At 55.2% G+C, this 14,079-nt stretch overlaps 1 protein-coding gene across 1 annotated transcript in view; it reads left to right on the top strand.

Moving 5' to 3' along the window:
- Window positions 1–3,613: 3,613 nt before the first annotated feature.
- The window catches only part of WFS1 (wolframin ER transmembrane glycoprotein), a 28,281-nt gene continuing 17,815 nt past the window's right edge, over window positions 3,614–14,079 (top strand). Inside the window, exons 1-2 of the mRNA XM_030845118.3 lie at window positions 3,614–3,780; window positions 10,509–10,744. Coding sequence (XP_030700978.1) covers window positions 10,510–10,744 — 235 coding nt within the window. The 5' untranslated portion in view covers window positions 3,614–3,780; window position 10,509. The remainder of the gene's footprint in view (window positions 3,781–10,508; window positions 10,745–14,079) is intronic.

Below are 14,079 nucleotides of genomic sequence, written 5' to 3'. Positions count from 1 at the left end.
CCCACGTTATAGAGGGTCATCTGCTTTACTCAAAGTCTACTGGTATAAATGTTACTCTTGTCTAAAAAATATCTTCACAGCAACATCTAGACTGGTGTTTGGCCAAATCTTGGCCTTGACAAATTGACACATAAAAGTAACCATCACACCTGCTGTATTTTCTGATGCATTAAGATTTATGACTGTTGAATCTCTGTGGATTGTACCTTGCACAATTACATAATATCCCTCTTTGTTCCTGTGAGTGCTTTCTGCCTTGAATCCTTTAGACAACATTAGTTTGTCATTCTTGTTATCTTTTAAATTTCAGTTTTCAAATGTAGACTATGTTGGATTTCTATTCGTCAGCATTTTTGGTGTCTGCCTTTGTAAACAGCACTTAAACTAGATTTGGATTTTATCCCAGCCTTACGGGCTTTTGATAGGAAATTCAGCCCATTCACATTTCTTATGAAAGTTGATATCCATGGTTTTAAATTTTTCATCTTTTATTAGATTTTGTTGTTCTTGCTGTTATTTCCTGTGTCTCTCCCCTTTCTTAATTTTGTCTCTTTACTCGTTCTCTCCACCCTCCCTACCTCCACCCATTAATTCAGAAGTTCTACTCAGCTTCTTTTTTACCAATTGGTGCTTTATAACTCCTGATACTCATAATTAAATGACATTTCCCTGTTGATGTATAAAAAGTAAATGGTAACAATGTCCCCCTCCCCATCTTCCCTGGCACCAAATCAGAACCTTGTACTTCTCCACTTCACTCCTTGCACAACTCCTGAAGATCAATTCTAGTTTTTACTTTCAGGCTAATACAGGTTTCCCTTACAGTATGTGGCTTATGTTTCAAGAATCCCTATTTAGCAATTATTGTACAGAATCCCAGGCATATTTAGATTAAACCACATATTTTGCAAGGGTCATTGCTCACCACTATTTTCTGTGTTTTATCTTGAGATTTCTGCTGTGATTGAACTATGTCGGTGAGAGAGAAACTTCCACGGGTCAAAGGGGCCTTCTCTGTGTCTTGCCATGTTAGATATTTTCCTTCTTCTGCCCTGACACATGAATTCCATCATAGCAGGGGAAAGGCGCGTTGATCAGACAGTCAGAATCCCTGGACATTGTCCCAAAATTGCCTAGGAATCTGGAACCACTCTGAATCTCCTTGTTTGGGTTGTGACCGCTTTTTTCTGGAATTCTGCAAGACTTTCTCATAACTTATCCTTGGAGTTGGAGACTTTATGGCATATCTTCAGCCCAGAGACATTTTCTTCTAGCATTTCTTTCATTTGTTTCCCCTCCAGCTCCTTTTGGAGTGCCTGTTCTTCACATGCTGTACCGCCTGGAACTGCCAGCAAGCCTCTCATTTTCTCCCTGATGATTTTCATGTATTGTTCCTCCACATTTTAAGGCATTTATTCCACATTATCTTCCAGTGCTAATTTTTCTCACCGTGACTATTCTCTTTCTGAATTTACCTACAACTTTTAAAGTTTTTTAAATCCATGGCATATGTTAAATGTTTCTGTGCTCTGACTGAGGTTCATTTTCTCTCTTGCCTCCCCAGGAGGAATTGTTCAATCTGTCCCCTTCCCACTGTTTATTGGGTCCCTTCACAGGTTTTGTCCTTGATGGTGGTCTCCTTGATGGTGGGCAGTGACCAGCCAGTGGGGATGGATGACAAGCTGCTTATGTTCTTGTAGACAGTGACAAATGAGTTGGAAAAGTCCTGCCAAGATACTGGAGGAGGGGTCTCTACTCCCAGCCTTGCAGGTGCGAGGAGGGCTGCTGATTCCAAGGGTGGGCTGCAGGAGCCATTCAGGTCAGCCTCCAGCCCTCCATGCTGAAGGAGAGGATGGGCAGTAAAGGTGGGTGGGTTAGAAAGAAAAGAAACTCATCTGATTTGTTTTCAAAGAGCCTCTAAGCTCCCAATAGATAAATGAGAAAGAGAATGCTTCTCAAAATTAAGAAATATGAAATGTCCAGCCTCTTAATTACCATGGAAATGCAAATTGCAATTGCAAAGGGACCATTTTTCATTTGCCATAGTAGGCAAGGCTAAAAAATAAAGTAATTCTCCAAGCCAGTGTGCACCCCTCGGAAGTAAACTGGAGGGAACTTTGAGAAACTTGTTTTGGTAAAATGTATCTATAGATCTGAAGAAGCCTATCAGGATCCAGTGATTCTGCTTCTAGGACTTTGCTCTAGTGCACACACACATATACCAACACATGCAGCGTGATCACAGTAACTTCTGGAAACCCTTTCTTAAATATGCATAAACCCCAAAATGTAAACAGTAATAGCCTTTGAGTGATTTTTTTTCTTCTTTCTACTTTGTGTTAATTCTCCAAATTTTCTGTAATTAGTATACTGCAAGGGGGAAAGAGTTCTGTGTGATTTTGGACAAATACCCGTCTATGTCTGAGCCCCAGTCTTCTCATCGATAGAAATGCGCCCAATGTCACCTGCCTCACGGTGATATTGGGGATGAAATGAAAAACCTTGAGGTGTGAAAACCCCCAAACTGAGCCTGGGGCAGAGTGGGTGCTGCTCGACGCCTGTTTCCTTCCTTCCTCTGTGAGCCTCACCGGGTCAGACACGAAGATGGGGATCGGATGGAGGGGGCAGCTGGAGGATAAAGTGAGGTGCCTGATGTGAGTCTCGTGGCTTTAACAAAAGTCCCCGAGGTAGCGTGTTCAGTGGATAGAACTCATCTCCCAAACCATCTGGAAACTTTGCTCCCGAAATATTGGTCACATATTCCCGGCAGCCATTCTGAGCAGCAGTTTCTGCAATGATGACCCAGAACAGGCATCTCAGGTTGTCTGTGAGGACCAGACAGCAGACACAGCGCAGGAGGCGCCCCGCACCGCCAACCGGTGCTTCACAGCCCCAAGGCCTGTCTCAAGTATAGACCTTTGCCCCTATCTGCAAACCACACCTCTCAGACCCCAGGGCAGAGCCGAAAGGAGGGTTTCCAAACTGCCTTAGCCTCGCGCCACACATTTACCTTGTGAAAGCATGCTACGTTGCACTTCATGCATTTAAAGCAGCCCTTGGTTACAGGTACACATTTAAATGGGCCACATCTTCCTATCCCTGTTCCTCTGTTAGGGGAGCCCTCTCCATCTTTGGTGAGGCCGAAATTAAGGCGTCTGGTGCATAAGTAGGCGCTCAACGTGTTAGTTAATATTGCAATAACAATGATAATGAATCTGAACTTGGGGACGCTGGGGCCAGGGTAGTGAGTGAAAGGTGGTCCGAGTCTCCTCCGAGGGTCCAACCACCTGTTACTCACCGAGTGCACGTCTTTCCCAGTGACCTGACGGTCTGTGGGCGTGGAGTGGCAGGGCCGGGTCTGAGCCAGGGCCCGAGTCCACTCGGAAACTTTCTCTGTGGGCGGGTCCGACCCGCTCACCCGGCGACCTCTTCTCTGAGGCCCTGTGGGCCAGTGGGCAGCTGTCAGGCGAGGCGCTCTGTGATTGGCAGAGGAGAGCAGTGATTGGCAGACACGCCGGCCGCTCAGCGGGCCGAGTCGGCGCCGCGGCCTCCTGACCGCGTCGAGAGTGGAGGGCAGCCTGCGGCCCCGCCCCAGGCCCCGCCCCTCCCCTGCCCTCGTTGTGGGCAGAGCTCTCCCGCTGCCACTGTAAGCGGCGCCGCCCGCTCGGTCGCGGTTGATTCCCTTTGGACCCGGTCCGTCCAGCTCCTCTCGAGCAACTTTGCAGCGAGCTCTGAAGCCCAAGGGCGTCGCGGCGCCGCGTGAGGCCTACTAGCGGGCCGGTGAGTACTTCACGGCAAGGGGCGGTCGCAGGGTGGGCTGGAAAGAGAACCGGGAGCACCCGGAGTTGCAGCGCGCCTCGGCCTCAGTTTCCCCATCTGAGCGGACGGGCGGCTGGTACTAGTGTCCCCTGCAAGTTCCCCAGAAGTTGGAGGGCCGGGGTCCCGTCCTCTCCGCGACGCTCACGGTAACCCCTGCCCGGGCCTCGATCGCGTCTTCCTTCCGGGGTGCGCGCCCCCTCGTCCCCAGTCCGGGCACCCCGGGCATCGCGGGGCACTGCGCGCTCCGAACACCGTCACACCCGCGAGCCTGGCTTAGAAACCACACTGCCGGCGGGAAAACCGGCCTCAGAGGCAGGCGGCTTGTGGCGCTGGGGACCCGGCGAGTGGAAGGGGGCGCGCCTGCCCTGCGTCCCACAGCACCTGTACCGAGTTGCCCAGTCATGGCCCTTCCTCCGCGGCCGTCGGCTGGTCCTCTAGGACTCCGGGCCGCCCTCAGTGCCCCCGAGGCCGCTGGAAGCCGCCTGGGCCTCCTCATAGGGGCTGCTGTGTGTGTGTGTGTGTGTGTGTGTGTGTGTGTGCGCGCGCGCGCGCGTGCCTGGGCCTCCTCATAGGGGCTGCTGGGTGTGTGTGTGTGTGTGTGTGTGTGTGTTTGTGTGTGTGCGCCTGGGCCTCCTCATAGGGGCTGCTGGGTGTGTGTGTGTGTGTGTGTGTGTGTGTGTGTGTGTGTGTGTGTGTGTGTGTGCGCGCGCGCCTGGGCCTCCTCATAGGGGCTGCTGGGTGTGTGTGTGTGTGTGTGTGTGTGTGCGCGCGCGCGCGCGCTGGGGGTTCACTCCCCAAGCGGGCACGTGCCCTCCTGAGGGGGCAGATTCTGAGGCTGAAGCCCCCACTGCCCACTTAGAATCTGTGTAGCAGTTACTCTCCCCCTGGTGCTCCTCAGTAAGGCATGGCGAGGGGCAGTGGCAGCCCCTGGGCCCTGGCTGGTGTGAACCTGGCCCTCAGGAACATCAATTTCTGTTTTGATAGATGGAAACTTTCTGGGGAATCTGACTTTTGGGCGTGGTGGAGCTGAGCCCTCTCACACCATTTATTGTAGTTGATGTTAAGAAATTCCGAGGAACTAACATTTGTACAGTATTTGGCCCTCCCAGTAGTCTTAGGGGTAGGAATTATATCACTATTTGACCCATGAGGAAGTTAAAACCCCACAGCTGATCGTGCAGAGCCTGGTGGGAAACCTCTGCCCCCGGGCAGGTGCTGAGAACCAGTGCCTGCCTCTCCTCGCCTTGGACAGTGACCCCTGGCACTTGGCCCATTTGTAAAGGGCTTTCGCTTCTGCTGTGATGCATCACTGAGGGAACGATGCCCTGGGTACCCACTGTGCTGGCTGCCTGACCTCACTGCAGACTCAGTGAGGAAGCCACGCCAACAGAAACCCAGAGGCCATGCTCTCCACTGCCCGTCCTGTCAGCTCTGTCTCCGAGGGGCTGTGATTCTCACTGGAGCCCCTCGGCATCTGATCAGGGATTCAGAAGAACGTTCCTTTATATACTTGCTCCCCCAGCAAATGGACCTTTGCCTGGACACAGGAAAGTTTGCTGGGAGACCACATCTCATCTTCTTTCCCAGGATGGAAGGGTATGTGGAGGACTCCCCACTCAGGCCTCCCCTGCCCCTCCCAGGCCAGGGCTGGACAGGCCTTTGGGGCTGGTCACAGAGGGGAACCTAGTTCAGTCCCTGACCCCCAAAATGCCTGTGCTGTGGGACAGAGACCAAATCCTGGTCCACGATAGTGGTGGTAAGAATTACGACAGCTAGCTTGCTCTACGCCTCATATGGCTCCCTCCCCTCTCCCAGGTCCCCTCTCACAAGTGGCACCAACACCATGGCCCCGGGGCACAAATCAGGCCCCATTCTGCTCCCCCCTGCCCACATTCAGTGGGTGTTGCTTCTGTTTCTCCTGGCCCAGGAGTGCACTCAGATGGCTGCCCTCGGCCAGGCCTCCTCACTTTCCCTGGAAGACCACCCAGCTCCCTCCCTGGTCTCCCTGGGCCATCCCCATACAGCCCTGATGGTTCTTTAACGGCCACTGCCCTACAGCACCAGCCTGCATTTCCTTCTGCCCTAGGCTCAACCCCACACTAAGCCTGGCACTTGTTCAGGCCCTCGGGACCTGCCCCAGGTTCCAGCTGCCCGCTCAGCCTCTTTTCTCCTTCCTGTGCGCCTGCCCCAGAGTCACTTCCGCACCTTCCCAGCCATGTTGCCTTTAAGCCATGTCCGTTGCCCTTTCTCCTGGGCGGTCCCTCACTGAAATGCCCACACACCTCCATTCCTCCCTCCCTTCACCCTTGCCTGGCTCATGTCTGCTTGTCCTAAAGCTTTAGTCAAGGCCACTCATCCAGAATCCCCACCCCGCCCCTTTTCCACCGCTGAGTGTGGCCCCCTTCTGTGCTTGCAGCCCCCAAGAGCTCCCTCTTTGTGGTTGTCAGTTTGGGTGTCATCCTTCCCATCTGGACTGAGTTCTCCAAGGCAGGTCCTATAGGATCCTCTCTGGGGCCCGGGAGACCCAAGTTGGGGCCCGGCACAGGATCGGCCCACAGTCCATACGCGCTGACCCACCCCGGCCAGGCGAGGAGCATTCCCAGCTTATTCCCGCTTAGTCCTGGGAACTTGGCACATTGGGTGGAGCCAGAATGTTCCTTGGTGTGGCCCTTAATACTCTGGGGCAAAAATAGGTACCTCCAAGGGCTATGTGCCCTTGTCTTGAGGAGTAGCCCTGTGCCAGGCTGCTGGGCTATCCAGAGCAGACATCCCAGACCCTGGGAACCCCTGGGCCCTCTCCCTTCAGGCTCAGTCACAGATGGGTTTTAGAATAACATTTTGTGGTAATTCCAAAAACCTTGCACGTTCATTATAGAAAATTAGGGAAGTACATTTAGAAAAAGAATAAAATAAAACTACCTGTAGTCTCTTCACTCAGACATAGTATAACCATTGTGGGGGCATTTTCTTCCATCTTTTTGTGCACATGAATTTTGTTTTCATCCTAAATAGGCTCAGATCAATAGCTCATGCTGCTTTAGATCCCACTTAACAGCGTCATACAAACATTTCCTTATCTTTTTTTGTTTTGTTTTGTTTTGTTTTGTTGCGGTACGTGGGCCTCTCACTGTTGTGGCCTCTCCCATTGTGGAGCACAGGCTCCGGACACGCAGGCTCAGCGGCCATGGCTCACGGGCCCAGCTGCTCCGTGGCATGTGGGATCCTCCCAGACCGGGGCACGAACCCGTGTCCCCTGCATCGACAGGTGGACTCTCAACCACTGCGCCACCAGGGAAGCCCAACATTTCCTTATCTTTAAACGTTCATATACAGGTCCTGGTTAACAGCTATATAGTGTAGCACCATCTGGAGGGGCTGTGAGTTTCACACCTGCCCTCTCTGGACGGTGCTGGAAAGTACAGCTGTGATGGACACCAGAGAGGTGCTCTGTAAGAGCAAAGGCGTGGAGGTCCACGGTGGCACATGGATGTGGGGGAGCAGCAAGTGGGCTGAATGTGAAACCGTGGGCATCCCTGGTTTTTCCCCTGGTCTGGGATCCTGCTGGTGGAGGCTCCGCTCAGAGGGTGTGTGAACATCCTTAAGGCTTCCCATGGGGGCTTGTTTCAGAGGTCGGGGTGGCCCCCCTGGGGGGACAGCAGAGTGGGGCCAGCCTGAGCAAGGGTTAGAGAGCTTGGGCTGAAGTCCGTGTGAGATCATTCTCCGCATGTCAGTAGGTGTATGATCCTAGCAGCCCTCTCAGGGGGTGGCAGCCCCTCAGCCGAGCTCCGTGATGTTGGCCTTTTGTGTTTTGATGGGATAAAAATATGCCTGGGTGCTCATGTGGAAAGAATGCCGGCCACTCTGGTTTTCTGGATCTTACACAACGACAGGTTCCAAGCCATTGCTCTGGTCGTGGGGCGGCAGTGTGGATTGACTGCCCCACTCGTAGGCATCGGAAGAGTCTTGGAGCTGGGGTGGAGTGGGACGCTGATGCTCTCATCCTGCAGTCAGGAGTCTGGATTCGGGATTCTGGGGCCAGGCTGGAGGGAGGGACCTGCTTCCAATCACACAGCGAGATGGGGCAGGCTCTTCCCCAGCCAGGCTCCTTTCCCCAGGCCAGGCTGCCTCGGGTATACCTTGCAAGGCAAGCAGGCAGGTATTCTGAGTGGATGAGATGTAGCCCCTGCCTTCAGGGGCCCCAGTGTCACAGGAAAGAAGACAGAAAAGAAAGCGCCAGACACCATGCGGGTCCCTCCACCGGGAGATCACCTGTGATCCTCCCTGTGACCCATCCATGGCAATGGATCATTTCGTTTGTTTTAAAATAACAAGGCCTTTGATTCAAAAAGGGTTTGGCCAACTCTCAGGGAACCTGAAAATTAATCCTCCTTTATTCATCCATTCTCACTAAGCAGAGATTTTACTTTAAACAGTAGTATTTTGATTGTAATGTGACATGCCTAATACTTAGCCCAACAGGCCAGCCAGAACCTGTGTTTTCCTGAAATTCCAGGTCGGAATTTCAGGCTCCATGTGGTTTGTCTCGGGTCAGCCAGTGACCCACACAACTGGGTTGTCTGCTAAATCACCGGCTGACTTTCCCCGCCCACAGCTGGCCACCTGCCCAATGGGTCTGCACGTGCAGGCAGATGACGAATTTCACAAAAGTTGCCTCTTTGTTTGGTTCCGGGAAACCTGGTGTTTGGAAATAGCACCAAGCACTGTGTTGGTTTCCAAGCAGATCCATGTGGCTTGACATGCTTTTGGTTTGCAGCCAGAGGGATGTTTTAAAATAAGGGCTCAGTCCCTCTGAGGGAGGAATGTCCAGATTGAAATCTCCAGGGTTCTTTGGCGGACAGAGATCTGATCTCTGGGACCCATCTCTAGTAGGAATGGAGCAGACCTGGTTGTGTAGCCCCGGGGAAGTGGCGTGTGGCACCTGGGGCCCCCTCCGACTCTTGCTGTGTCAGCAGTCTGCAGACACGTGTCAGGCAGCCACTCTGGCAGGCTCGGGGCAGTCTCAGAGCTTGGAGCTGGGCACTGGGGATGCCTGGGAACCTGGTCCCTTGTGGCCTCTGGTCTCATGTGGTCCTCACAGTGTCCCCAAGTGTAAGACGATTGTCCCCATTTACAGTTGAGGAAACTGAGGTGCAGAGAGGGACGTGGCCTGCTCAGGACCACAGAGCTGGTGGACACAGCCAAGCGCGACAGCTACGACGGGTTAGTCTGGGAGCCAGATTCCTCATTGCCGGGCTTTCCCTGCTCTGTGCTCATTTCCTCATCTCAGTGAAGAGGATGGATATGGCCCTGAGGCTGCGGTGAGGGTCATGGGATCCTTGGGGATCCCCCGCACAGTGCACGTGGTCCCGACTTCTTCAGGGTCTGTGTCTGATCCTGGTTCCCTGGCTGGGGAACTCCTAGAGCTCTCAGCTCCACGGTCTGGGGCTCATGGTTGCCCTTAATTGTGTCAGTGGCGGTTTTTGCTGTTTTGCTAAATGGCATTATTGACTAATGGAGCCCTTTCCCCTGTGGTAGACGCTCTGTGCTCGCCAGTCTGTTCCGGTCATCTCTTCTGACACACCAGCTTCATGGTTTCCGTCACTGCACATCTAGTGTGTGTTCACATCTGGTGCATTCGTGTTCCCTGATATTTGTTCTGTGGTTCAGCCCTAGCGTGGAGGGCTTGGGAGGCGGGCAGGTCTGACTACATCCTGGCTCCAGGGGCTGTGTTCCCCCCTTCTCTTCCCCTCCCCATTTCGCTCCCCCTCTCCCCTCCCTTCCCTCCTCCCCTCGCCCTCCCTATCCCTCCTCTTCCCCTTCCCCTCTCCTCACATTTATTTAACTTTCACTCTGTGCCAGTGTATTCATTCCCTAGGGCTCATATAAGAAAGTTACAGAAACTGGGTGGCTTTAAACAATAGAAATTTATTGTCTCATAGTTCTGGAGGCAGAAGTCCGCGATCAGGATGTCGGCGGGGCTGGTTGCTCCTGGGGGCTCTGAGCGAGAGTCCTCCCTCGCCTCTCCTGGCTTCGGGTGTTGCTGGCGATCCTTGGCATCCGTGGGCGTGCAGCTGCATCTGTCTGACCTCTGCCTCCTCCTTCACATGGTGCCCTCCTCTCTGTGTCTGTGTGTTTCCCTCTTCTTATAAGGATACCAGTCACTGGATTAGGGCCCACCCTAAGTCAGGATGATCTCATGTCAAGATCCGTGACTGCATCTGCAAGGACCCCTTCTTCCAAACAAGGTCTCCTTCACAGATTTTGGGTGGACGTACTCGGAGGCCAGCTTTCATCCCAGCACAGCCAGGCACTGTGCCCTGTGTGGACCATCTCACTGAATCCTCGCGACATTCTACATCCCCACTTCTCAGATGAGCACACCCGAGGTCCCGTGGCTCATGCCTGGTGAGGCAGGGACCCAAGGCCTTGAGACTTAGGGCCCGGCTCACGCCTGCTGTGGGACTTGCCCAGCCAGCCGGCCTTGAGTGTTTCCTCCCTCGAGTTCCTGCTCTGTAAAATGGGAGTGTCTTACGGGGGCTGTTGTGAGGTTGAATGAGATCACATAGAATGCTGGGCAGCCCCCACCCTGTTTCCCTTGTCCGTCCCCTCTCTTTACCAGAAACTAGAGGCCAGAGCAGACTGGGCTTGGCTGGCCTCCTGTGTCTGACCCTCCGCTTTTCTCACTGCAGAATGGCCTCCGGTGCCTGTCCTCCGAGCCCCTCTGGCCCACGGTCTCCACCGCTGCCACAACAGCCCCAGGCCCGCTCACGGCTCAATGCCACCACCTCGGTGGAGCAGGAGAAGAGTGGGACGCCCCGAGCTCCCGGACCCCAGGTTGGACCTGGACGAGATGTGAGAGACACGACTGCCTCGGCCATGCCCCAGGCCTCGCATGCCAGGAGCCAAGAAAGGGTGGATGGAACAGGTAAGGGGATGGGGCCTGAGAAGCTGGACTGTCCTCCCCTGGGGGTGTTCTAGAAGCAGGGCGAGCACCCGAGTCCTGGCACGTGGTCCAGACACCCCTGCGAGGTTCCTCCTGCAGGGTACCCCCTGTGGTCGGGGGCCCACCTGCTCCACTCAGGGCCCCTCGACTCTCACCTTGCAGCGGGCTTTGCTCCTAAGTTCACAAACTTGGGCTGCAGCAGACTTCACGTTTCCTTATTTTATTTATAATCAAAAGCACAAGCTCCCACCTGCTCAGGGTCCCCACCAGGCACCGTATGGGGGGAGGTGGCAGGAGGAAGTCTTCCCCACCCCAGCTGGTCCCGCCCAGCACTCGGGGCAGCCCATGTTGTTCCCTGTCCACCGTGGCCACTGCTCAGGGGCCATTCAGTCAGGCAGCTCTGCCCGGTCTGAGGGCCCCACGTGGCCACTCCCCCTGGGGACTGGCTGCCAGCCTGCAATATGCCTGGGCCCAGGCCCAGGTCCCCGCTGCCCTCTGGACCACCATCCTCCATCCCCAGGCCAGGCTTCCAAGGGCTTCCCCTCCCCCCCAGTCCACTTCTGGGCCTCCTCAGGTTTCCACTCTGTCCCAGGAAGCACCTCCCAGGCGAAGAGATGAGACAGTGTGAGGACCCGGGTGCGACGCGACAGCTGGTTGTGGTGCTGGCAGCCTTGCTGACATTGGGGGAGGGACACCAGGGTTTGGTCCGTCCTCTGTCCACCTGCTGCTCACTGAGCACGGCCCTTTGCTGGCCCTGAGTGGCCATCGGCAGCACAGGTGAGTCAGGCCTGCCCCCTGTCTCCAAGGAGTCCACGGTCTCGTGGGGAGCATAGAAGTGGCCCTGGGCCTGGCGCTGGGGAGGTGGGGCCCTGCTCTGTGGGAAGAGATGACGCCTGAGCAAGAGTGAGCCTGGGGAGAGGGCACAGCACGGGCAGGGCCAGCGGGAAGAAATGGCCTCGCCGGGGGTGGACTTGGGGTAGAGAGAGCCCCGGGCCTCCAGGTGACGGGGTGGCAGCGAGGAAGGAAGGCTCGGATTGGTGATGCTCTCGTGTCTGGCCTGCGATTTGAGCTACACCAGGAGTGAGCGGGGGCAGGACCAGGCAACGGACTGTAACAGGAGCCTTGTGTGAGAGGCTCCTCTGTGCTTTCGGGGCTGTTGTAGGGAAAAATCCTCAAGTCTACTGTGAGTTCCAAGAAAGGGAGGATCCCTGGACCTCTGGCTGTGATATTTGGGGAAAACATAGCTGGTATCGGCGTTACTTTTTCTAATAATCCACCGAGTGCTTCTCAGTGCGTCTGTCTTATTCTCACAGCGACCAAACCTGTGAAGTAGGGACCTTGGCTCCGATTACAGGTGCGGCGATCAGAACGGAGCCCGCTGGGGACATCAGGTCTAAAAGCTCTGTGGGTGGTGAAAGCCCTGTGACTTCTTTCCATGGATCACCGCCCTCTCCTTCCTGCTCACCGAGACCATCCCACGTTCTTCAAATCCGCCTCCGCCTTCCCTGTTCCCCCACCTCCCCTTTGCCACCTGGGAACCTCTGCCCAAAATATGCTATCGCCATCTCCACCTGTTGAAATCCTACCCAGCTCTCAAGGCACTGCTGCCTCTTCGACTTTCTGACCTCCTCCCACAGCAAGAAAGACATGTGCTGTCGTAACCGGACTCACACACCCACGGGCCTGCACGCACACACGCACACATCCAGTGGGAACGGAAATTTCCAAAACCATACTTGTCCTTAGTGTGTGTGTTGCTGTCTGATAGCCTCCATTCTGTTGCTTTTATTTAAAAACAAATGCTGCTTGTGGGCAGTAAAATTGGTTCCGTGACCTTCTGGGTCGAAGTCTGTAGTTTGAAAAACGCTCTGTGGTTTGGTGCCAGTGCACCCCAGCCGGGACTCTGGAGTACGTCTGTCCACATGAGCTGTTTATTTACTGAGTGTCAGGGCCATGAGGTGGTGCAGGAAGATGGTGCCGGGATGGCTGAGGTGGGACGCTTGGCTGGGCTGGTGGCCTTGAGCTGTGTGCCCTTGAGGGAGTTGGGAGGCCTCGCTGAGCCTGTCTCTGTATCTGTAAAGTGGGCGCAGTCATACCAGCCATGTGGAGTCCATGTGCTAGGACCCTGTGCTCTGAGCATGGCGCATGGGGCGAGGTGCTGAGTCAAGGCCCCTTGTCCCTTAGGTGCCTGCGCGGTGGCGCAGAGAGCGTCCGTGCCTGGAGCTCGATGTGTTTCGTGGATGTCATCAAGCCTCCTGCCCCCCGAGCCCATCTCATTTCCTATTCAGGCTTCTCCTGGGGTGTTGCCTCGCATGTCGGGGCAGCCTTCCAGTTTCACGGCCCCACTCAGTCCCTCTTGGGCGACCGGTCTCAGTGTCAGCTCCAGGCTCTGTGTGTCTGGGTGTAGGGGCTTCACGTGTGCGTCGGATTCTTCTCTCCCCCAGGAGGCTGTTGTGCTGCAAGCTGTGCGTGCGTGCGTGTGCGCACGTGTGCATGTGCGCCCACGTGCTTCCTTGTGTCCTGCACGAGGCAGGACGCCGTGGCTCTCTCGGCCGCCGCTGCTCCAGATGCTCTGTATGAGTTAGGGAAGTCCCCGGCCGCGCCCCGCCCTTCTCCAGCTCGCCCAGCCTTGCCGTTTCGTTTTCCCCCTTGAGAAGCCAGCTGCCTGAGGTGAGCACCCCCAGCTCAGCACTGCCCCTGCCCCATGCAGGGGCCCCAGACCCGTGGTGGGGAGCGTCTGCCATGTGCACTGCAGACCTGGGGGCTTCACGTGACCCCTTACGGTAGCTCGAGAGGGAGACTCTGTTCTTGTCCCCATCTAGAGATGAGGAAACTGAGCCATCAACTTACCAAAGCAGCCAGTGCTGAGTGATGGGCACAGGGGTGATCCCAGTCTCCTGTCCCACGCTGCCCCCATGCCCAGCGGAGCTGCAGGGACCTCCGAGCTCTGGGTGAAGAGGGCCTGAGCTCTGCGGCTCCATCACGCTGGACTAGTGCCTGATTGTCCCCAGAAACTCGCCCCACTGGGCTCTTCTGATCTCCATATCTCCTTCAAAGATCACTGCGTTCTCTGCTTCGTCTCCAAGGCCTCTGGGCAGGCCAGGGCCTGATCTGGAATCTCTGTCCAGCCACAAACACCCCACAGCTGCGGGGCCAGGAGACGGGGGCTGGGAACGCACTTGGTTTCAATCTGGGTGAAGCAAAACGGCCTCAGAGGACGGACCAAGTCAAGACTGCCAGTTTCAGATAAGAAGAGTCAGGAAACACATGTGGTCTCTGTTTGGCTTCTGACCCCGAGGGGAGGGGCGGGGAGCACT

This window comes from Globicephala melas, chromosome 5 (genome assembly GCF_963455315.2).
Source record: "Globicephala melas chromosome 5, mGloMel1.2, whole genome shotgun sequence".
NCBI classification, from domain to species: domain Eukaryota; kingdom Metazoa; phylum Chordata; class Mammalia; order Artiodactyla; family Delphinidae; genus Globicephala; species Globicephala melas.
This window is presented reverse-complemented; position numbering and strand designations above follow the sequence as displayed.